This window comes from Gouania willdenowi, chromosome 7 (genome assembly GCF_900634775.1).
Source record: "Gouania willdenowi chromosome 7, fGouWil2.1, whole genome shotgun sequence".
NCBI classification, from domain to species: domain Eukaryota; kingdom Metazoa; phylum Chordata; class Actinopteri; order Blenniiformes; family Gobiesocidae; genus Gouania; species Gouania willdenowi.
In genome coordinates, this window is record NC_041050.1 from 15,469,552 (window position 1) to 15,491,939 (window position 22,388).

General features: G+C 37.8%; 1 protein-coding gene across 2 annotated transcripts; it reads right to left on the reverse strand.

Moving 5' to 3' along the window:
* Window positions 1–3,196: 3,196 nt before the first annotated feature.
* Window positions 3,197–21,464, reverse strand: b4galt3 (UDP-Gal:betaGlcNAc beta 1,4- galactosyltransferase, polypeptide 3). 2 transcript variants are annotated; one of them, XM_028452651.1, is made up of 8 exons: window positions 21,130–21,464; window positions 20,705–20,797; window positions 20,139–20,615; window positions 17,931–18,166; window positions 13,507–13,697; window positions 11,888–12,010; window positions 8,521–8,625; window positions 3,197–6,798 (listed from the first exon to the last, which is right to left on the reverse strand). In XM_028452651.1, exons 3-8 carry the CDS (start codon window positions 20,419–20,421, stop codon window positions 6,450–6,452), a joined length of 1,287 nt encoding a protein of 428 aa, XP_028308452.1. In that variant the 5' UTR covers window positions 20,422–20,615; window positions 20,705–20,797; window positions 21,130–21,464; the 3' UTR covers window positions 3,197–6,449. The 2 variants fall into 2 exon arrangements, with proteins under 2 accessions (XP_028308452.1, XP_028308453.1); XM_028452652.1 differs by lacking the exon at window positions 11,888–12,010.
* Window positions 21,465–22,388: the final 924 nt, after the last annotated feature.

The window sequence follows — 22,388 nt, forward strand, 5'->3', positions numbered from 1 at the left end:
TGATTTTGTTGTGAATTTTTAAATCATTTAAGTTTTAGAAGGTTGCTGTAGCCCCCACTTTTATAAATAAAAATAGAACAATAGGCCTGTTTTTGCATCTGAGGCAAGTCAAGCATGGGGACTGGACCTTTGTTGCAAAATTAGGCGATTATTCGCACAAATAGGTTCCCGCCTCCGGCAGCAAGGCTAATTATGTGCATGTTGGGGTTTTATTTACAGCTTGAAGACAAAATATGCCTGGAAGAACACAAGGTTAACAAACACTAACATATTTCTAAGAAACAGAACCTTCTCAATTGTCACTTGTGTCCATCAATCCTCCTTCTTTATCCTGCAGGGTCAAAGGGTGCCCGTTATTGATGTCATGCTGACGGTGCCAGTCCATTAGAGTGCTAATACACTTAACCAGCTACAGTCCAACATGCAAATCCACTCAAACTGATTGCATTAACTGTAAGATACGTGCTTTTTGCAAAATTGGGAGGACCAGGATCCGCCCCAACAATACAAAAACTAGCATTTTACAGCACGAGCAAGAAAACCCACTCAAGAAATCGTCTCTTCTTATACGCTGCGTGGTGCAATATGTGTGACTTTATCATACGAGCGTCCATCCAATGTTTGCAGGGCCTTGTGTGACATTTATTATACACTCAATTTTACATGTGAGTGACGTGTGTTTTTTTTTTTTTGTGCTAAGGCTAGATTATTGCTGAGGGTGTGAGAGGTCAGCTGCGTCTCTCAGGCCACACACTAACAAGAGATGATTAAAGGCTGCCTCAGCTTTCCACATGTGCCCGCAGCAGTCACTTCAGCAGGCCAGTGTGTCAGTCCACTGGATGGAAAGTGCAAACCACACTGTCACTGCTGTCATCTCTGCACGACAGCATCGCAGGTGAGACAAATTCACAAGGATCTATCGCATTATGCTGTTTAATATTGTTAATCTTCGACATCACAAGCAGGATGCGCACATACCTGCATTTTTTCCAATTACAATTCAAATTGCAATCATTATTTTCCCCTGAAAGTCAATTACGTTCGCAATTACTGAAGTGCAATTTCAATTAATCACAATTACTGAGCTTCTAATAAAAAAAAAAAAACCCATAAAACGTAACCTTGCTGTTGCGTTAGCTTTTTGTTAGCATCTCTTATGATAACGGGTCAGTTTTGACCCATGTCTTAAATTAGCTGTAAAATAAACTTTCATCCTATTTGTTTTTAATCTCTTAGTTACCTTGTTAGGCTTCCTTATCCATGAAAATATTGGTTTTAATATTTGGCGTGAGCATCTCAGTCTTTTTTTTTCTGTCAGTATACCCCTCGATCACAATATTTATTTACTTTTTTTATGGTAAAATGATCACTAAATATGGTGGGGAAAGTTTATATGAAACATATTTTAATAATTGTTAACTATGTATGTGTGTGCCACAGAACTGTAACATTGTGCCATAGGTTTGCATTTAAATACATTGTTAATGGCAGTATTTTTAATCATACTTATTACAATTACAAAGTAAATTATCGGAACTAAATTACAATTCAATTACAATTACAAAGGCAATATATATTTTTAATTACAATTATTTCATAATTACCAATCTCGCGATTACAATTATAATTGACCCAAACCCTGAAAAAGAAACAATAATAGGTTCAAATCTGTATAATTGAAAATATTGGTCTTTCAGCAAAGGAAACAAAGCTTTTAGTTGATAAATGAAGCAAATGCTTTAAACTACCTTAAAACTACCAGCATATTCTCTTTTGTCCTAGCACATTTCTTACAGCCCCTTCCAGGGTGTGTACCCAAAGGCTTGAGGACTGCAACATAAGACGCCATAACACAAATAATGATTATCACAGTTATTTATTGACACAAAGTTCATAAAGTTAGCAACATAATCAAAAACGAGAAGACATACTCATCAACATCCCCCGCCAGATTGGTTGTCATTAAAACTCACAACCTTCCCCTAAATGTCCTAAATCTAAGAACTTAGACGTACACATAAAGAAAAAATTATGAGATCAGAATATATAATTACTATCTAAAACAGTTTTTTAGAAAAGCTGTCCCCTTTGAAGATGCCTTGAACAGAGTAAAAAAAAAACGGAAAAAAGAGCAATAACTCCGGAAAAATAATTGCGGTTTCTCATTTTCGAACTCCATCACGATATTGATACCCTGAAGCCCCACACCAAATGTGGTTATCCTATCTTAAACGCTTTCTAAGAAAAGCTGTCCCCTTTGAAGATATTTCGAACAGAGAAAAAAAATGGAAAAACGGCAATAACTCCAGAAAAAATAATTGCGCGCATCTCATTTTTGAACTCCATCAATGTATTGATACCCTGAAGCCACACACCAAATTTGGTTATCGATCTAAGCTGTCTCTTTTGAAGGTACCTCGAACAGAGTGAAAAAATGGAAAAAGGGCAATAACTCCAGAAAAATAATTGCGGACTTCTCATTTCAAACTCCATCAAGGTATTGATACTCTGAAACCACACACCGAATTGGTTATTTGTGTCTTAATCTGTTTCTGAGAAAGCTTGTCCCCTTTAACTCGGACGGACGGATGGACGGAGCACAAACCTAAGGATATCCCCCTTCACACTTTGGGGCGGGGGATTAATAACTCAAAGAACAAAAGAGATGGATCAAGACCCTAGAGTACGAACTGAACAAAAGTAGGGAGGACACGAGGCCAAACCCTATACAGGGCCGTCACACCCAGCGTCCACCCTCTAAACTACAAAAAAAGTACAAAAACACCCTCTCTCTCATGTGTTTTGTGTTTCATCCTGTTCGGTGGACTCATGCTGCATTTAGATTATGAAAACAGATCAAACTAAAACGCGCTGGGGGTTTGCTGTCTATTTATAGGTATGATCTCATATCCAAGTTTTTTAATCCTACTTTTTGATTGCCCTCGTGGAACACAAAGAGGCTTGCCACACATGGGGTGATATAAGAGGCTAGCTGGCTGGTTTAGATCATGTTAGATTGTGTTTGCGGGTGATACGGTGAGCAAATTCATCAGCATAAACAGGCCTCTAACGCTTTCGAGCCATGGCGTTTAATTGAAAATGCTCAGCCCATATCATTAAGAGGATCTGAGAGTGGAAGGAGAGTATGAGCTTCTCACATTGTGTATGCAATGCTTCAATCACACATCCACACACATTTTGTCTCTAGATAACTTTAATTGGCGGACATACAGTAGTTGCACTCTATCACAGTACTTCTGTTGCCTATTGAGTTGAATTTTCTGCGAGTTAATGTACAAACACACAAAAGTCATTCATCTTCAAGAAGAGTTCATTAATAAGGCAACTTAAAAATGATCACAGTCACTGACATCATAATAAATACGTAATGTAATGTAATATTCGCCTAAACATCCTGGGGTTCATTGCAGTCAAATTTGAAATGTCAAGCAAAGTGATATGATGAATTGCAATATATCATTAAAAAATAAATAAATAAATAAATAATGGAGTTTGAAGTCAACCTGCCTGTAATTGTCCACCTTGCATTTCAACACACACACAGGAAAACATCCTTCATAAAAACTAGCATATGTATTAAATATAGAACAATCTCCAGGTACGCACGCAGTATCTGATTATGTAATCTTCTTAAAAGCTTTCAGTTACTTACAGCTTCATTTCAAAGAGGCATAATTGTCCAGGCAATATGATGAACGATAGATATGTTTATTCATTATCAAGCAATTCAATAATTAGTTTGTATAAAGCTATAAAATTAGTCCTTAATGTCTCTATAAATTCTAACGGTGTTTTCACTATTGCAAACTTTATAGATTCCTTCTAAAAAACAAAACAATATTTACTCTTAAAATAGTCTACAATGGGTAGATATTGTTTCTCTGTGTTGGTATAATTTAGCGAGTTCTTCTCCTTTACTGTAAGATGGCTGCATCGTGTGAGAAAGCCTTCACACAGGGCGATAACAAGGTTTGATTGGCCAGAATCTGTGAATGGCGGATGTAATGGTTAACATTCATGTCACGGACACTGCAGTTTTCATTCAGTCTTTCGTTGGCCCTTCCCAGCTGGAGTTTTACCACACTGTGCCACATGAGGGTGCTGATATTAAACCCAGCAGTGCTGCAGGGACAGGGGCCTGTTTTCCTCTAGGCACAGAGTTTGGACATATGATATAAAAGTATGACAAACTGATCTATGAGGGAGAGGAGCATTTCTGACCTGACCCCTGTACCGCAAGATGACTTATTCAGCTGCACATTTAGCTCGGTTATTGACTCCATACAAGAGTAAAGTACATTCAAAGCAGCATAGGAGATACATTTCCTACTACTGGGATGAAACAATGCCATACTAAAGGCTTAGTGTTACACATTATTATTATTAATATTATATATACTGTTTAGTGTATTTGTACAGTCCACATAGCCAAAGAGCAGTAATAATTTCTTACAGTTTCAAGCGTTTGGATTCAAGATTTTTCCACGAATCACGTAAACCTCCCCCCTTCACCCACAATAAAACATGAAGAAACAACAATAATACCACATAAATGACCTCATTCCCTAGCCAGCAACTTCCTGATTATGGGTGCAACTACTTGCAGGATGAATATATCAAGTACCGGTAAACATTTCTGCCTCTATGTTTTATTGTCATACACAGTCAAATGCAAACTGACCTAGAATGTGAACTTTCACTTCTTGCCTTTCAAAATAAGAGTCTTGGATATTGGCTTTAACAGACAAGAGCACTCAGAACCTCTGTCAAGCGCCAAATAACCTCTTTGCCAGATATTCACACTTTAAAGGCTTGTAAGAAATGTGTTTCCCCATTTATAACCATACAGAATGTCCAAATGTATGGGCACCCCCTATTATATTGAAAATATGCAAAGAAATACGAATTTGAATTCAATCTGGATAAAATTTCACCAATGATGAGAAATTGGGATTTTTCGATTTCGATTTTTAAACCGAAATCGATCCAGTACATTGATCCGGATCCCCTCCAAAATGTAATGGAATCTTCCATGGCGGAGGTGATGACTTCAACTTCTGTTTAGTGTGATGAGATATCATGTAGCTTGCATTTGTTAATTAAAACTGGCATAGTTAGACCTACTGACTATCTTTGTCAAGACACAGGAACTTGCACCCATAATTAGGAAACAGGTTCACAGGAAAATTGAAAGAAATATACAGACTGATTTTGGATTTTACAACCAGATAAAATCGATCAACAATAAAATCCACATGCCAACATGCACGACCTGACATATATACCAAACACTTGCTTCACTCCCTCGTCATCCTCCTTTACAGATTTCACCACTTAAGTGCATTAAATGAAGAATGTTTAAGACAGTGAAACACGCATTTATAGCTTTGAGATGCACTGTGGTCTGCCACACTCTACAGGAGGACACTGCAGTTAAAACTTGACCTGAAACTATGCACAGTGCTTTATGTAACCATGACCACTTTAGATACTAAAACACCATCTGAAACTGGTATTTATGTCATCACACCTACAACATTGTCTCTGCATGTTTGCTCTTTGACCTTACCCGACTACTCTAGAGGAGGAATAAGAAAATCACAGATATCACATGTCAATCCAAGGTATTTAGAGTATAGTCGTACTAGACAACAACAATCATGCCAAGTCTATGTAAATCTGACAGATGTAAGGAAAGCCATAGCATCGTTGAATACAGAGTATTCCCATATAGTTTGATTGTCTATAAACTAAATGTCATAGAGAGGCACCAGACTGTAAGGAAAAGACCAGTCAAACAAAACAGTAAATACAGTTTTAAAAATGTCTCTCTATAGAAATATAAACTCTAGAATAGTCCTGCGATTATGGAGTCAATGCACACAAATATAAAACAGCAGTCCAGAAACAACCTACTTATCCTGAGCCAGGATTGGTTTTCCCCCTCGCTGCTTTCAAACGTTCCCACATGGAGCAAATGGCAAAAAATCACCCCTGGTCAGCAGCTAAAAGCAACTTCAGCAGTTTATAAAGAGAGAAGGCACAGAAACACGATCCCACCTCAGAGTGGGGCAGTTGGACAGCAGCTGTATTTCGGCAGGAGACCAGATGAAGCTGCTGGTCTGCTTGGAAGAAACATCTCAGTGTCTGGGAGCAGTTTGTAGAAGCAAGGGTGGGACTGTGTTGGGGGTCTCACTGTGATCATGATCACAATCTGTCAGTCACAGGGGCCACGTCGCATTCATCAAGGGGACTCATTCGTGAACGTGAGTCCACCCCCGTACAGTCAGAGCTGGCTTTATTTAACTAACTCTAACCTCGCCCACTATGCTTTACCTCATCACTGTGGTTTGTCCATCCTGACTCACAAATGAAATCAACAGGAAATCCCCTCCTTGCTATAGATGTGATGTCCAAAAAATGTCATCTTATGTCATCACCCCTGTCTTATTATGCTGTGATGCTTGAGTTGCGGTCTTTGTCTGTGTGGGCGTGATCCTAGCCACAGTCCTGTTTGTTGCCAGAGGCTCCTCCTCCTCCTGCTGCTTCTTTCCTGGCCTAGTTGTGTCTCTCGTCTTGCTAGTGTTACGTTGGTGGTCCGGAATTAATGTTTTTACAACAAAAGGGAGTTTGCCACGTGGCAGACGGGGATCCTCTCCGATGTTGACTGTCAGGTTGGTGTAGAGCGGCTCCCGCGTTTTGGAAAGCAGCTCATAGGTCAGAGAGTTGAGGCCGTCCGAGCGCCAGTTGAGTCTGGTTCTTTTCAGAAGGTCAAATCTAAAACACAAAGCATCGGAATTCAATACGACTCACATGTCCTCCTTTTGCATTGGTTTTTAAAAATGTTTCCCTGTTTGTCTGCTTATCCACGGGGTCTCTCTACCTGCAGTAGTCTGACCTTTCTACCACGGACACACACAGATGTCTAAAAATAAGGTGTTCTATGCAAATATGCTGAATGCTATTATCGTAATACTGCCACTGTTCATGTTGTGTACTCACTCCTTGCTTTCATCATCCATGCTGCTATATAACAGGAATGTCTCCTGTGTAGAATGGATAAAGCTTTATATCATTTTACAATAACAACATTATTCATTATAGCTTTGGCACGCTGAAATGATATTTGACATTAATGCTGCAGGACACAAACATTTTCAGATAAATCCATAGTATAGATCTCGTGTCAAATTCGTGGTCCAGGGACCAATTCCGGCCTTTCGGAGCATCCAATTCGGCCCCCAGCAGAAAGTAAAAATGACAGAGAAAACATGAATCATTGTGTAAATGAAACTCAACCATATTTGCAGGGACTCACAGTTTTACCAGTGCTTATATCATATGGTTGCTAGGGATGTAACGATTCACTCAACTCCCGATACGATTCGATTCACGATACTGGGTTCACGATACGATTCTCTCACGATTTATTTTACAAAATGGGACTGTAGACATACTGTAGAAAATACTGTACTATTTTCCTTTTATTTTTCATTGTCAAAAGAATTCCTTGATAAACTATTCAAAACAATGCAATTTAACTAAAAATAAATCTTGAATGAAATAAATAAAGGAATAATACAAATGAAAATTAAGCCTATTAATTTAAATTCTGGTTCTATAATAAACAATGCAAAACTGCATAATAGTTCTTTTTCTTTTAAAAGTGCAACTGAATATGTTTTTTGTTGCCTTAACAAAAAACCGTGACTGCACTGATTTACGTCATATTTGTTTGGACCAGCAGAGGGCGCTGGTAACGCAGTGGTCGGTTGGCATGCAGATATCTTGCAGTGAAGAAGAGAAGCTATGCTAGCAGACAGAGCTAATAGAAAAACGTGACTTTTACAGATATTCAAGTAATATTACAGATATTCTGTCGGTGCTAAAGGGGTAATGAATCATTTATTAACATATTTAAGAGTAGAAGGCGGCCAGAGAGAAAGTATTAGCAGACTGCGCCCGCCGCCTATACTTGTGGATTGTACTGCGATTCAATTTTCAGAAAATCGATATCAACCGTGATACCTATTAATCGATTTTTAACTGCCTTGCGATTAATCGTTACATCCCTAATGGTTGCAGTCATTTTCAATGTTAAACTCTTAAATGAAACTTAAATTCTTACAATACTGTCAATTTTCCTCAAATTATTACATAATATTTCCCTTAATTAACTAGACATTCGTCACAAAATCAAGGAAATTTAAAGTGAAGATCATGTGGGGACTCGTATCCATCACTTATTGCTTGCATATTTTCAGTTTCTTGCATATTTTGTATTTTATGTATAAGTAGAAGTGTAAACTAGGACACAATAATGTTGAAATTACTGAAATACGTGGCTTAATTGAGATCAAACTGCTCTGTATTTGGCCCCTGACCTAAAAGGAGTTTGAAACCACTGGTGTAGATCATATTTATTCATTCATTCATTTATTTTACAAAAATCAGGGCATGAATCAAGGTATCTATGACACTTGGTGAGTTGATATTTACCTGCGGGGGTTTTGCTCGTTGCCTCTGTCTCCTTTATGCTTGATCATCTTGTAATGGCCAATGGCCACTGGAGGGCGCACTATCTTCATGCCTGATAGACGCACTCTGGATGGACAACAGCACAGACTCTCAATCCGTTATTCCCATTATTTAGCTACAAGTAGCATACCAAACTGGGGGAGAAGAACTATGCACTCATGTCTTGCTACAAAGTGTTTGTAGCACTAATTACTAATCTAAAGACTCTTAAAAAAAAAAAAAAATTAAATAATAATAATAATAATAATAAATCAAAGAATAAAATAAAACTAAAAACCCAAATGAGTTGAAAAACCTACTTTGGCCTTGATGACCACACTGTGGTTCCCTTTTTCCATCTCTTGTTCGAACACCATTCCAGTTATCTAAGTCAATTAAAACAGGCGACTGATGTTGTATGGAAGCCCAAAAGATTCATAATTAAATAAATAAAAATAACATTTTGAAATAAATACCACTTTGATAAATAACATACAAATATATAATATGGCCATTACAATTCAAAATAAGGTAATATTATTGTTTTATTATTCTTTAACATCTAATTATTACTATTATCATTGTTTTATTTTTATTACATGTTTCATAATGATTATTTTAATCATACTTTTTAAAGTAATGACTTTTTATTTATTTTCTAAGATTTAAAAAAAATAACACTTGTTTACAGCGTATATTTTTATTTAATAATGTCCTTTTCCACAATGGCCTTTTAATTTCATAATGTCGTTTTTCAGCAGAATGACTTTGATCTGTCAATCAAAGCTCGTGGGTTGGACCATTGCTTGATCCTTTATGATCGATTAGTTTTCCTGGACACTGGTCATGGCCGTTCTTTCACCGACACAGTGGTAAAAACGAGGTGTAGGAACACATTAAAATGAGAAGATATATAAATATAAGTATTTATAATAATAAAAAAAAATAAAGCAAGAAAAGTGCTGTGAAATGTGTCTAGCTTGAATGTATTCATTTTGAGTGAGGAAGCGGTGTGTGTGTGTGTGTCAGTGGAGCAGATGTGTGTGTTAAGTCCTGAGTCCAGTCTGACACGGTGACCGGGACAGGTAGCGAGGGTTATGTTTACAGTGCAGGTATAAGTTAATAAAGTACAGCTCTCCAACACCAACACAGCCTGATGTTTCTGCGCGGCTCCACTTTATATGAGGACTCTGGGATTTAACACCGGAGGAGAAGCTGCATTCAGCTCTGGAGAGGAAAGATCTCCCCTTTCTCCCCCAACCATGGTTAGGGTAGGGTAGGGCTGGGGGATTTGGCCCAAAAAGGAATCTTTTAATTTTTAAAGAAAAATTCGAGTTTCGATTCGATTTTCGATAATTTTTTTTTAAATGCATTTAAAAATGACTGCAGACATCAGATATATTGTCAAAGGTACAACTTTATTGTTGTGATTGTCCTCAAGAGTTAAAATGCATAAAACAATCCCAAAATAAAAAGTAAATGATTCTCTGTCATTCAACAATTTCAAGCTTTAACCCAGGTTTAAGCAAAAGTGCAACAGCAACTTCACAGTAGCTAAAATTTTCTGATTAAAAATCAGATAACTACATATTTTATAACATTACAATTAAAAAATAATAAACTCTTCCCTTAGCATCTCAGCATAGTGCGAATAAAAAATTAAACATGCCTGTGGCACACATATAGCCTACTCAAAGGGTAAACAAAGAGGGGGCTGGCTCACATTGGAACGCGAAAAAGTCAGAAAAAACTGGTGGGAAAAAAAAAAAAGTTTTAAAAATGTTAATATATATATATATATATATATATTTTTTTAAACTTGAATTTGCAAAATAAAAATCGTTTTTATCTACAAAGTCGATTAATCAATTAAATCGATTTTTTGCCCAGCCCTAGGTTAGAAGATGAAAATAGGAAAGGTTATAATAAAAGAATTACAACATCCACTCGGTCTGTGATAATTGATAATAATCTGCTTTTGGCTTGCAGTTTTTTGGCGTCCATAGGTTGTCATAGCAACCACAGAAGAATTTCCATTGTAACGAAAAAACTACAGATCATTTAAAAAAAAAAAAAATAACGAATGGATACTATGAAAGTTAAGGGTATTATTCTCACTAGAAATGTAATCAAAATATTTCTAAAGCCACAATCGATCTTGAAATGAGGCAATTTGCCATTAAAATATAAGAGATGTCCGCCATGTTTTTCATTGAGCAGTCAGCAGTCACGTGACCTGGCATCAGACCATTGAAAAGACTGGGCGGAACCCTCAGCGTCGAAAATGAACGTCAAAGGGGTACCACATGCTTCGAACACTGACGCTAAGGGTCCTGACCGATGGTCAATATGTTGAGGATGAGACTGCGTTACTCTGACGTGTGATGCACTCGTGGCGCTCAGGCTTCTCAGCATTAGTGATAAGTCTCCACGCTTGAGTCGATACTGCAAGTGCTGCTGCTCATGTCTGTGTAAAGGATCAGCCAATCACTTAACTGGCTCCGCCTTATCTCCTTTGATTGACAGACCAAGTCATTGCGCTGAAAAAACGACATTATGAAAGAAAAAGGCCATTGTGGAAAAGGACATTATGAAATAATGAAATAATGTAAAATCGTTTTTACTTTGTAAAAAACTATTTTTGATTTCATAAAATCTTGGAAAATAAATAAAAAGGAATTATTTAAAAAGTACGACATTGTTAAAATAATCATTATGAAATATTTAATTATAATAAAATAATAAAAAATTAGATATTAAAGAACAGTAAAAACATATTTAGTCACAATAATATTACCTTATTTTACACATTTATGGCCATATTATATATTTGTCAGTTATCTATCAAAATGGTATTTATTTCAAAATATTGTTTTTATTTATTTCATTATGAATCTTTTGGGCTTCCATCATGTTGTGAATGTTTTTGTTATGTTATGTAATTGGCAAACATGCACAGAAGGCAAAGTGTTTTGTGTATTCTTTTTTTTGTGTGCATTCATAACTTGTGACATACACTGACAAAGAGAGTGAAGTGGGGGAACCTCAGCACAGAAATAAGGAACACAACTGCCTAAAAACGAATAAATGAACAGCTCAGGTTGAATCTAAAGGCCCGTCCATGCAAACGTACCCAAGAGACACAAAGCAAAGCCACAGCAATGGGAGGGAACATGAAGATGAAAGAAAAGGACGTTAGAAAACAAAGGAATGCCAAAAAAAGAGAGTCAAACATGAAGATGAAAAACAGTCAACATAACGTAAAAATTTAATTAAATTGTGCTTTAATGGTAAATGTGATGATGCACAACTCACACATCTATTCTACATAGAGCTTATAGTCCATTACCTGGCAGCAATGTCATCATCCTCTCCCCCCCAGCCCCAGTACTGGTTTGGGAAGCCATTCATCTTCATGAACTGCTCTGGTGTGACCGCAGAAACGCCACCAAAATACTGTGAATACGGCAGCCTGCAGGAACCAAATCACGTTAGATCAAAAACTATGTGTAAACTAGAGGTGTCCCGAGCCGATATCTATATCCAATATCGGTCCGATATCAGCCAGAAAACGAATGTCGGATTTTATCGGACTGCATCTAAAATCTCCGATATAAGCGCTCCTTGATTTTAGTGAAGACTAACTGGGGGTTTCCACTGGATACGTCTCCGCTACGCCACGGCACCGATCCGGTTTTGCCTCGCTGTCCGCCATCCGGTAATCCCCACCGGTTGCGTTTTGAGTGCGCCACGGTGCACTCCGGTTGGAGGAGTTCTCACGATATTTATATAATCACGCGAGAACGCAGTTAAATGTATGTGTTATAAATGCAACAATAAACAGATAAACAGGTCAGTGTTCCTAACGAAGGAGAACATGAAGGTTGGACTCTCGGGATTTGTCATAGCCACATTTTTTAGCAACAGCCAACAGAGAAGAGATAAAACTGCACCAGTAAAACATGAACTAAATCAAAGTTGCTGCAGTTTACAGTGCAGTTACAGTATGAGAAGAAACAATATAGTGAATGTGCTTTTGTTTTTACACATTATGACATTTTGGTGATGTAGTTACTTGAAATATAATCTGAAGTGTTTTATTTTGAAAAGTAATCGGATATTTTATTGCGAGATACGGGCTTAATTTCCTGTTTAGCGTCATTTGCTCTGTGCCGATTGATGCGTCGTGCTCCGGAGTCCGTCAGAAATAGAAGCCCTGCGTATATACTGTATCTGGCGGAGGGCACCGGACTGTCGGAGCTGGGAAGGAGCAGACACGCACAACAGCGGAGCCGGCGGAAATTAACACAGACTAAAGTGGAAACCTATCAGTTACGGTGGCGCGGCGGAGACGTAACGCAGCGGTGCCGCATCCAGTAGTGGAAATTGGGGGTAAGAGCAATGATCACATTGTTTTGGGCACAGTCAGTGAAACTGGAGCTGTGAACTCTTTAATCTGAGCAGTGGACAGTGGACAATATCTCACCCTCAGTTGTTCCCACCATATACTGACAGTAAAAAATAACTGAAGTGCAGTGTAATTGTTTGCACTTTAAAAGTATAATTGGTTTTTATTGTATTTATTTAGGTTATTTTTCAGGGTCTTATCATTTATTTTTTTATTCAATTGTAGAATACTGTAGATATTATGTTGAAGGTTAAAATGTATGTAACCAATGAGCTAATAATAAAAGGGTCAGTTTTTCTCATACCTACTGTTGCTGACTAATGTTCTCTGTTTGAGTGACATCACTTGATCAAGTCTTTTCTAACATTCCACACTACAAAATAAGTAATATTAAAGTATGTATGATTCGTGCTGATATTGGATCGATAGCGGTATCGGCCAATACCCAAGGCTGCAATATCGGTATCGTATCGGATGTGAAAAAGTTGCATCAGGACGTCCTTAGTGTAAACAGCTGATTGAAGTTAACACCTTTGAGTACCAGAACAAAGCAGCTCTACCTGTATCGGAACTTGTCCATGGCCACAGACAGGTGTGTGGGGAACTGCTTGTGGCAGGTGTAGGTGTTGTGGTCGTTTTCAGGCAGCAGGTCAACATCATGCAGGAAGATGCAGCTCCATTCTTCATCTCTGAGGGCCTCACGCACACCCACATTCAGGAGCTTAGCTCGATTAAAAGTGCCATTGCCCCACTGTGGAAAAAAATGAAAATAGGAATGAATAAATGAGAATATTTGGCAAATTTGTAAGTTGATCATTTGTTTATTGTTGATAAAAAATGGCATTATTTTCTGCTGCCTTCTGTGCAATAAAGAAATGACGATTTGTTACAGTAATTCAAACCCCGACTAAAACAATGATGATATAAGTAATGTCCTTGAGCTCTGTTAAAACAATACATTTCATCATAAATCTTACAGCCTGAAAAAATCTGGCCCTTTACAGCATCCAATTCGACCGGCAGGAGACAGTAAAAATTGCATGAATTATTGTGTAAATGACCCAATAATACAGTTGTAGATATCTCATACTCACCAATTTAATGAAACTCCACAATATGTTAGGGAGCTTGCAGTTTTCCTTTGTTTATATCACATGAATGCAGTCATTTTTAATGCAAATTGTGGAAATTACTGGCTTTTTCTAACAAATTTTGTAATTTCTCACAAATTCCACAAAATTCCTCTAAATTACACAAAAATTGGTTACAAAATCAAAAAAATTTTAAAGTGAAAAACTAGGGCACAATTGATGTTAAAATTGTTCTTTTTCCCACCAAAAATCTTATCTGTGGCCCACTTTAGATCAAACTGGTCCATATTTGGCCCCTGAGGTAAGAGCTTAAAAGATAAAGATTCCTTTATTGTAATTTCTTGCTTTTTCATACATTGGAAATGAATGTTTCTCTCTCACTTGCACTGACCTAAAATTATTAGACAAAAAAAAAACAGTAAGAACAGTTCAGCAGCATCCTTACCAAACATATAAATGAATAGTTTAGCAGATTAAAGTGCTGTTAACACACCGTTTTAACATTTGTCCGGACGTCCTATTGAGTGGAAATTCCTTTTTTGATAACTAAAATTCAATTATGACTAGTTATAAAAGGAATTGTGGATATCTCAAATAAAAGTGTTACTGGTAAAGAATGTAATGATCACTAGTTACAATTGTATTTCAGATATCTGAAATTATATTACAATTCTAAGATGACATTTCATTTTCACTAGTCAGAATTGATTTGTATCTACAATTCCATTTATGATACCAGTAATTTAACAACAATTGAAGATATCAACAATTACAGTTTTCACTCGTGAGAAAATAATTGTAGTCATTAATTAGAATTCCAACTGTTCATATTTACATTGTGGATATGTTGGCTTGGAATTCTAACTAGTTTAAAATCATTTGTTGACATTTACAATTACTATAACCTCTACGGATTAAATGTTAAAATTGCTTGCCATAGGTGAAAAAACTAGTCAGTGTTTTATCTTTATCTTTTTACATTATTCTCTTTAAATTAATGTTTTGTCTGGCAGTTACTTGTTATACTGTATATATATATATGTATAGGTGTTGTCTTCACTGACTCGAGTTTGGTTGTGTTTTATGACTATAATTCAAAAGGAATTTAAAAAAAAATCCCAGTGGTGATACTTTGGATAACATATTTATCTTGTTTGATTTTCCTTAAATTCTCCACATTGTCATGATTTATTGTGATTCTTTGCCAGACAAGGAGGACAGTGATTCACCTCACTCTGCGAGACGTTCATTTTCTGTTGGATTTGGGTCTTTCTGTGCAAACCTCAAAATAATCATTGTTTTGTCGCAACTTTCAGTCAGCAAAAAACTCCAGAAATGTGTTGGGAAGTCACTTTGGCAAAGATTTTGGGGGCAAACACAATAAATTGTGGTGAGAATGAAGTAAAAACACTTCTATGCATCAGTCTATTAGACTCCATATCCCACAATGCAGTACGCCAAAGTTTTCCGACAATGTCAATAAACAGTATTACAGGGAAAACAAACTTTCTAGCGGCTATTTTTATTTTGAGCAAAAGATCTTCAATTTATTGATCTATATCTATGAGGACTACATTATGTATTTATCTGCATACAAATTCATTTTCAACACCTGTTTATCCCGATTAAACCCTGATCTAGGTACGTGTTTTAAAAGACCACATAAGTGTTTAAATATTGGATATAACAATAGTTGCTTGTTTAATTTCCATATCTGTTGATAACAAGTTTATTGAGATTTGAGCAAAACAGCAAAATATTGTGCATTTTCTCAGGATTGGTACTGTACTATTAATGAAAGAGCTACATATTGTGATCACAGTCCAAATGTTCATCACTATCCATATCCATCCATTACAGGATTATCACATCGCAGTTATGCAAGACATACAGTATACCAACGTTAATCCTGTGCAGTCATTTATGCTGATGATGCAAGAGGAAGAACGGTCAGAGTGTGTTTTGGTCTTTGGATTTTTTAGTTCAGAAAAGGATATAAAAAAAAAAAAAAAAATTGAGTGGTTATTTGATTCTTATTTTAAAATTCCAAACTTAAGATTCAAATTCAAGGAATTTTTCTTTATTAGGGTCAAGAAGGGTTGAACAAAACTTTAAAAATGGGTTGATTTTCATTTCTTGTTTCTAAAAACAAAAAAAAATAAAATGTTTGAAGACATTAAAAAAAATGTAAAAAGTAAAATGCCTGTTTCTTTATATGGTGTGATCAGAAGTTGCTGTTTTCATTGTAAGAGCATATTTGAGAACGGTGTGTTTCTGGCAAAAATGCCAAAATGTTAGTTCTACCTGTGATTTTCCTAGCCCAAAGAAAAATGTCTTTGGAACCTTTACTTTGACATGATTTTTGACATGGCAAAACAAGGCTTGTCATCTGCAGAAATCTCTGGACGCATCACACCAAAGTGTGGGTGGAAGTGTTGTTCTGAATTCATGTCCTGTTCTGAAACACACTCTTATTATTGTTTGGAAAAATGAATGTACTGATCCATGTCCATCAACTACTGTTTCACAGCAGCCCCAAACTTCACAGCAACATCCTAAAACATGCTTTTACTTTGAAAACAGCAAATTCTGGTTGCACAGTATGAAAAAAAACAACAATTTATTGTTTCAGTCTTCTAACATTTCAATTTTTGTGGTTTTTATGAACAGTAATTTATTATTATTATTTTTTTAAGTTTTGTTAATCACGCTTGACCACTCAATTTTTCTTTTTATATCCTTTTCTGGATCAGACCAAAACATACACTGACCAAGAACATACTAGTAACTAGAAAAGCACTCAGAGAGCGCAGATCTCTGCCAAGCAGCTCAAGCTCAGCTAACACTCTCCTGTCATGGAATATGGTAAACTCAGGATTACCATGACTACCTGTCAACATTGAGCAGTGTTACCTTGACTACCTGTCAGCATTGAGCTGTTGACTCTGAGTGAACCTAAGACATCATCACAAGTTCCACAGTGTGGATTGGAAAATGAATGGGATATGTATATATTTTTTTCTTTTGATAGCCAGAACATCACCAAAATGTAATCACCTGTTCCTTGTCCCATTCATCAATGTCCCATTTCATCCAAATTTCTTCATAACTTTTCAAGTTATCTTGCTAACTGACAGACAGATAAACGGAGGGTAAAACATAAGCGCAGAGCGGTAAGGAGGAAGAAAACGCAAGTGAGGATGCAGGTGCTGACCTGTGTCGCAATGCATTAGCTTAGCATTAGCATAGCATAGAATTCTGACATCATCACTGTTGATGACATCATCAGTTAGAACATTCTAATTGGAACACTGATGACATCACTGTTGATGACATCATCACTTAAAACATTCTAATTGGAACACTGATGACATAACTGTTGATGACATCATCAGTGGGAAAATGACATTTTATATATATATATATATATATATATATTTTTTTTTTTTTTTTCCTTTGGCAGCCGGAACATTACCAAAATTTAATCACCTGTTTCTTGTCCCATTTATCAATTTTCCTGGAAATTTCATCAGACTCGTTCATAACTTTTTAAGTTATTTTGCTGACACGCACGCACGCATGCGCGCGCGCGCAACACACACACACACACACACACACACACACACACACACACACACACACACACACACACACACACACACACACACACACACACACACACACACACACACACACACACACACACACACACACACACACACACACACACACACACACACACACACACACACACACACACACACACACACAAACGGTGGGTAAAACATAACCTCTGTAACCACTCTGCGCTTTGCTCTTGGCGGAGGTAATAATAATGCACAGACACTCACACGCACGCGCACACGCACACACACACACACGCGCACACGCACCTGCTGCACGATATAGATGCTGTAGTGTATTTGCTGTCTCTGCAGGAAAGGATGGAGGTGGTAGAGCAAAGCCCGAAGGTGAGTTTGACGGTTTCGGTACGGCACCACGATGGCTGTGTGGTGACGGGATTCGCAGTCCGGGGGCCTGTAGCGTCCACCTGGCAACACTAGAGGGTTCCTCTGTCTGATCTCCTCCAGAGACAGAGATGAAGACAAATGGACAGACACAGGTCCGACTGCAGCGAGGAAAGAAAAGGACAGGGTCGTTTTCTAGGGATTGTTCTTTTGTCAACATACAATACACAAATACACTAGATCAGTGGTTCTTAATATTTTTTGTCTCATGTATTTTGTCAAATCATACCCCCTCTTCATATCATCAGTAACCTCTGATAATTTCCTATGCTTTCTCATTTGTGGAAAAGCGGCTTCTTCTTAACCTCTAATCTATGTCTCCAACATTTGTTCCCCAAGGCTTAATCTACAAAGTCAAAACAATGAGTGTACTTTAAAGTGGAATAATTGCTATTTAAAATACCATGCAACATTCATGTGATTACTTAAATCGTAAATAAATACGGTCTCCTTTGTCAAATGTAACTAATCATTGTCTCCTATTGTCAGAAGTCCGATAAAATGGCCTCTACAGCATAAGGTTTTCTTTAGTTTATACACTGGGTTTTTCTATCACGCATGTATAAATATCTTAAAGTGAGTTTCCTTAAATAAGCGGCCGCGTCCTCAGGTGACACGCTTTATACATACTACAAACTATTTACGAGCCTTAACAGCAGTTCATTCATTGCCATTTTCAGTTTTTCAAGCGTCACATATGTAAACAACATGGTTTCAGTATGCGTGTGCACGCCAGTCATGTGTCTCGCTCATTCTCAAAGTTAAAACTTATTAAAAACCAGTTGAGGAGCACAGTGGGACAGGAGAGACTGAGTGGTCTTGCCATGTTGTTCATAGAGAATGAGAGAGCAAAGGAAATGGACATACAGAGCATCGTGGACGAGTTCGCAGAGCGCAAGGCTCGTTGTATGCCCTTCAAATAGTGGTGAGTAGGCCTATAATACTTCATATTGAAATAGTGTTTGTGAACATGTGTCACTAAACTTTATAGCTCCTGATACAGGCTCTGAGTTGAAATACTGTAGTTAAAGTGGGTGTCAAAATAAAGCGGTCGCTATCCGTGGTGCTGAGACGCTTTGAATTTGTGTTAGTGACCCTCCTAATGTTTTTGTTGTTCTCTTGTTTTGTTATACTTTGTGTCCATTTGATAGACTTCAAAATGACATAGTCGCTCTCCGTGGTGTCAGAGCTTGTAAGCCCCACTGTTGCTGGCATGTGTATGTTATCATGAGCTTTAAAGTGCCCGGTCATTTGCCCCGCCCCCAGCCCGGCTCTGATTGGTTCCGCTACTGGGTTAACGGTTTTGAAGCACGAATCATACATACTTTCATTACTTATTTTGTAGTGTAGAATGTTAGAAAAGTCTTGATCAAGTGATGTCACTCAAACAGAGAACAATAGTCAGCAACAGTAGGTTATTTTGTTATAGTGTGAAACCACAGTCACCTATGGATAGAAGTGCTGGAGCAGAAAATTTTATCGTAGAGCTTGTATCGGTGATTTTAGACACAGAAATCCGATATTCGTTTTCTGGCTGATATCAGCATCGGATCGGGACACCTCTATTTAAAAGGTTAGTGGATACTTTAAACGCTCAGAGATTACTCCTAACCTCAAATGTTGACTTGTTCAACTTTCTCTAGAAAAACCTAAAATGAATCAAAACACTGAATAAGGCAGTTTCCACTACTCTGCTTTCCTTGGCTATTTTTAGTATTATTATTTAATTTATTGTTACAAGACTGTTTCAATACCAGTGTTCCTGACTCAGTTTGAATTATTCGCTAGAATCTGAATCCGCTAGTAGGCAGTATTCTGTTTGTAAATCTAAATGTACGACAATAAATACAGTCAAAAAAATAGTGAACAAACAAGTTCCCAATGGGTCATCATTGTCGTTATTGTTAGCATTGCTGCAAACTGTGTGCCTTCCTGTAAAACCGTGAGCGTTCCCACAATACTGCAATAATTCTTGTACCGCGAGGTTACAACCGTGATTATATTGAACTGTGACATTTAGATATTGTTACACCCCTAATCAATAGTAGTAATAATAGCCCTGTTGTTTCTCACCCAGCAGTGGCGATGGGACCTGGCAGTCTCTCAGTGGTGCTCCTGTGGCAGGGGGTCCAGTCCCGGAATTGCGAGGCGGGGGAGGTGGGGCGCCCAGGTGACTGAGGTTGGTGTAAACATCATGTGGCCGTGAGTAATCAAACTCAGGTTCTGTGGTGTGCACCAATACAGACACCAGGCCTCGAAAGCCACCGAGGGAGAAGTAGAGCACGAAGGCAAATTGGAAGCCGATGAGCAGGGCCAGAGTGCACGGGGAGTCCAGAGAGCGCCCAAAGCATACCATGATGGACCAGGAGATGGTGGAGACACAGTGGAAGATGTGTGGAGAGATGTGGGAGAGGGAGGGTGGGAGAGGGAGGGGCCAGAGGGAAAGAAAGGAAGGATGCAGCACTGAGTGCACGCTCAGACGGGCTGCACGTGTGCTTCCATCTGCACGGCCGGGTGGTGGTGAAGCTCAGTGTGCACCGCCATCACCCCCTGAGCACAGATTTAACACTTAGTCATGCATCATCATCAGCTGTCATTATTAAAAAAAAACGACAGCACAACCATCTCCATGCTGGTACCTGCAGCAGGGTTTATCAGGCTCTAATGAAAGTCTTTGTGGAGCAGGTATGGCTCACTCATCTGTCCTCTTCCTCCTTTCATCATTAGGCTTTCTGTGGAGATAAACAGCCTGTGAGTGACTCTGTGTCATTATGGCTGTTTTTAGCACTCAAAATATAAAGTGTGTTATAAATAAAGAGAATAACAGATGTCAAGCTCCATTTTATCTTCTTTCCTGGTACTCATTGTGGTACAGAACAGAATATAATAGTGATATTGTCAAATACATGGACATATTGTGGTGCAGGTGGAGAGGAAACAGCGCCACGGACATCAGCATTAACATGATACGCCTACCATAGGAGATGAAACAGTAATATCACATGCTTTCCACAAGAAATCCCGTTCAGGAGCGTTTCTCCCTCCATTCCTTCTTTCTACTCACCAGCACATCGCTGCGACATGTCAAATCCAGCCCACGGCTCCCTGTGAGGATCGACGGGCCGCTGCGACCCACAGATGCGCAAAGACACAAAGATCAGCTTCCACGGCCCCGACGCTCGGATCTCCTGCTTCTGGTTCCCGGTTCGAGGAGAAATCTCTCCGCTGAAGCTGTGAACTCTCTGTCCGCAAACCCGCTCACACGCAAGTGCATCGCCGCATTTTTGAGGAGTGTCAACAATGACTGGAACAGGCAGAGTGAGCTGAGCTCAGCCCCGTCGGAGATCGTCCGTGTCACGGAGCTGGGCCGAGGCGCACCGCCGTGACGCACTGAGCGCCACATTTAAACACACACACACACACACACACACACACACACAGAGAGAGAGAGACAACATCCTCAAACCAGAAAAACCTTTTAGCAAACAAAATCAATTTCAAAATAAAATGCTAAAGGAATTATTTTCAAGCAAAATATTAAGTCAGCACAAAGACATTTTTATAGTCTGCCATGTTTAATGTATTGGAACTACTGTATTTAAAAGAAAAAAAAGCGACACATGGATTTATTAGAAATTCTATAATTTATCATACAAAATATTACAAATGTGGATATAGGCCAGACAGGTGTCACGTACTGAGTTTACCTACATATTGAGATTATAACCCCAATCCTAACCCTAACGTAATCCAATAAACAAATAAAACACGTGTCCGTTTACTTTGAAAACAAAAACAACAAAAATTCATTTATTTTTTATTTTTTTTTAGCAAAAATTCATTTTTTGGTAGTGCACATGTGCGCGCATGCGCATATATGCGCACATACAATCAGTACGCTACGGTCTCAGTACATGGCACTTACATTTGTGTTTTTATTATTCAATCAAAAAAACATTTTCAGTGAAAAAATAAAGAAAGAAATAATTTCAATCAAAACTGAACTAAACTTTTTCAATCACAAAAAGTTTACTTCAATCGAAAATAAATATTTTTAATCAAAGAAAAAAAAAAAGTTCAAATGCAAAAACAATATTTAAGACCCAAATAATTGCATTTGAACACTTTTTTTCTTTGATTGAAATGTTTTATTTTTTGATTCAATAATAAAGACACATTTATTTCCCATAATGTGGCCCAAAACAAAAACAAAAAAATAAAATAAATATTTATTCAAAGAAAAAAACGTGTTCAAATGCAATTATTTGGGTCTCAAATATTTTGCATTTGAACATTTCTTTGAGATGAGATGCTAAGTCATAA

What these genes read in the sequence shown, in the direction of transcription:
- b4galt3 (XM_028452651.1), bottom strand. Translation starts at nt 20,421, where the DNA reads ATGGTATGCTTTGGGCGCTCTCTGGACTCCCCGTGCACTCTGGCCCTG. An exon ending in ATGGACAAGTTCCGATACAG is followed by an intron (nt 12,011 to 13,506) that starts GTAGAGCTGCTT and finishes TGGTTCCTGCAG; the next exon opens with GCTGCCGTATTCACAGTATT. An exon ending in GATGATGACATTGCTGCCAG is followed by an intron (nt 8,626 to 11,887) that starts GTAATGGACTAT and finishes TTGTCCATCCAG; the next exon opens with AGTGCGTCTATCAGGCATGA.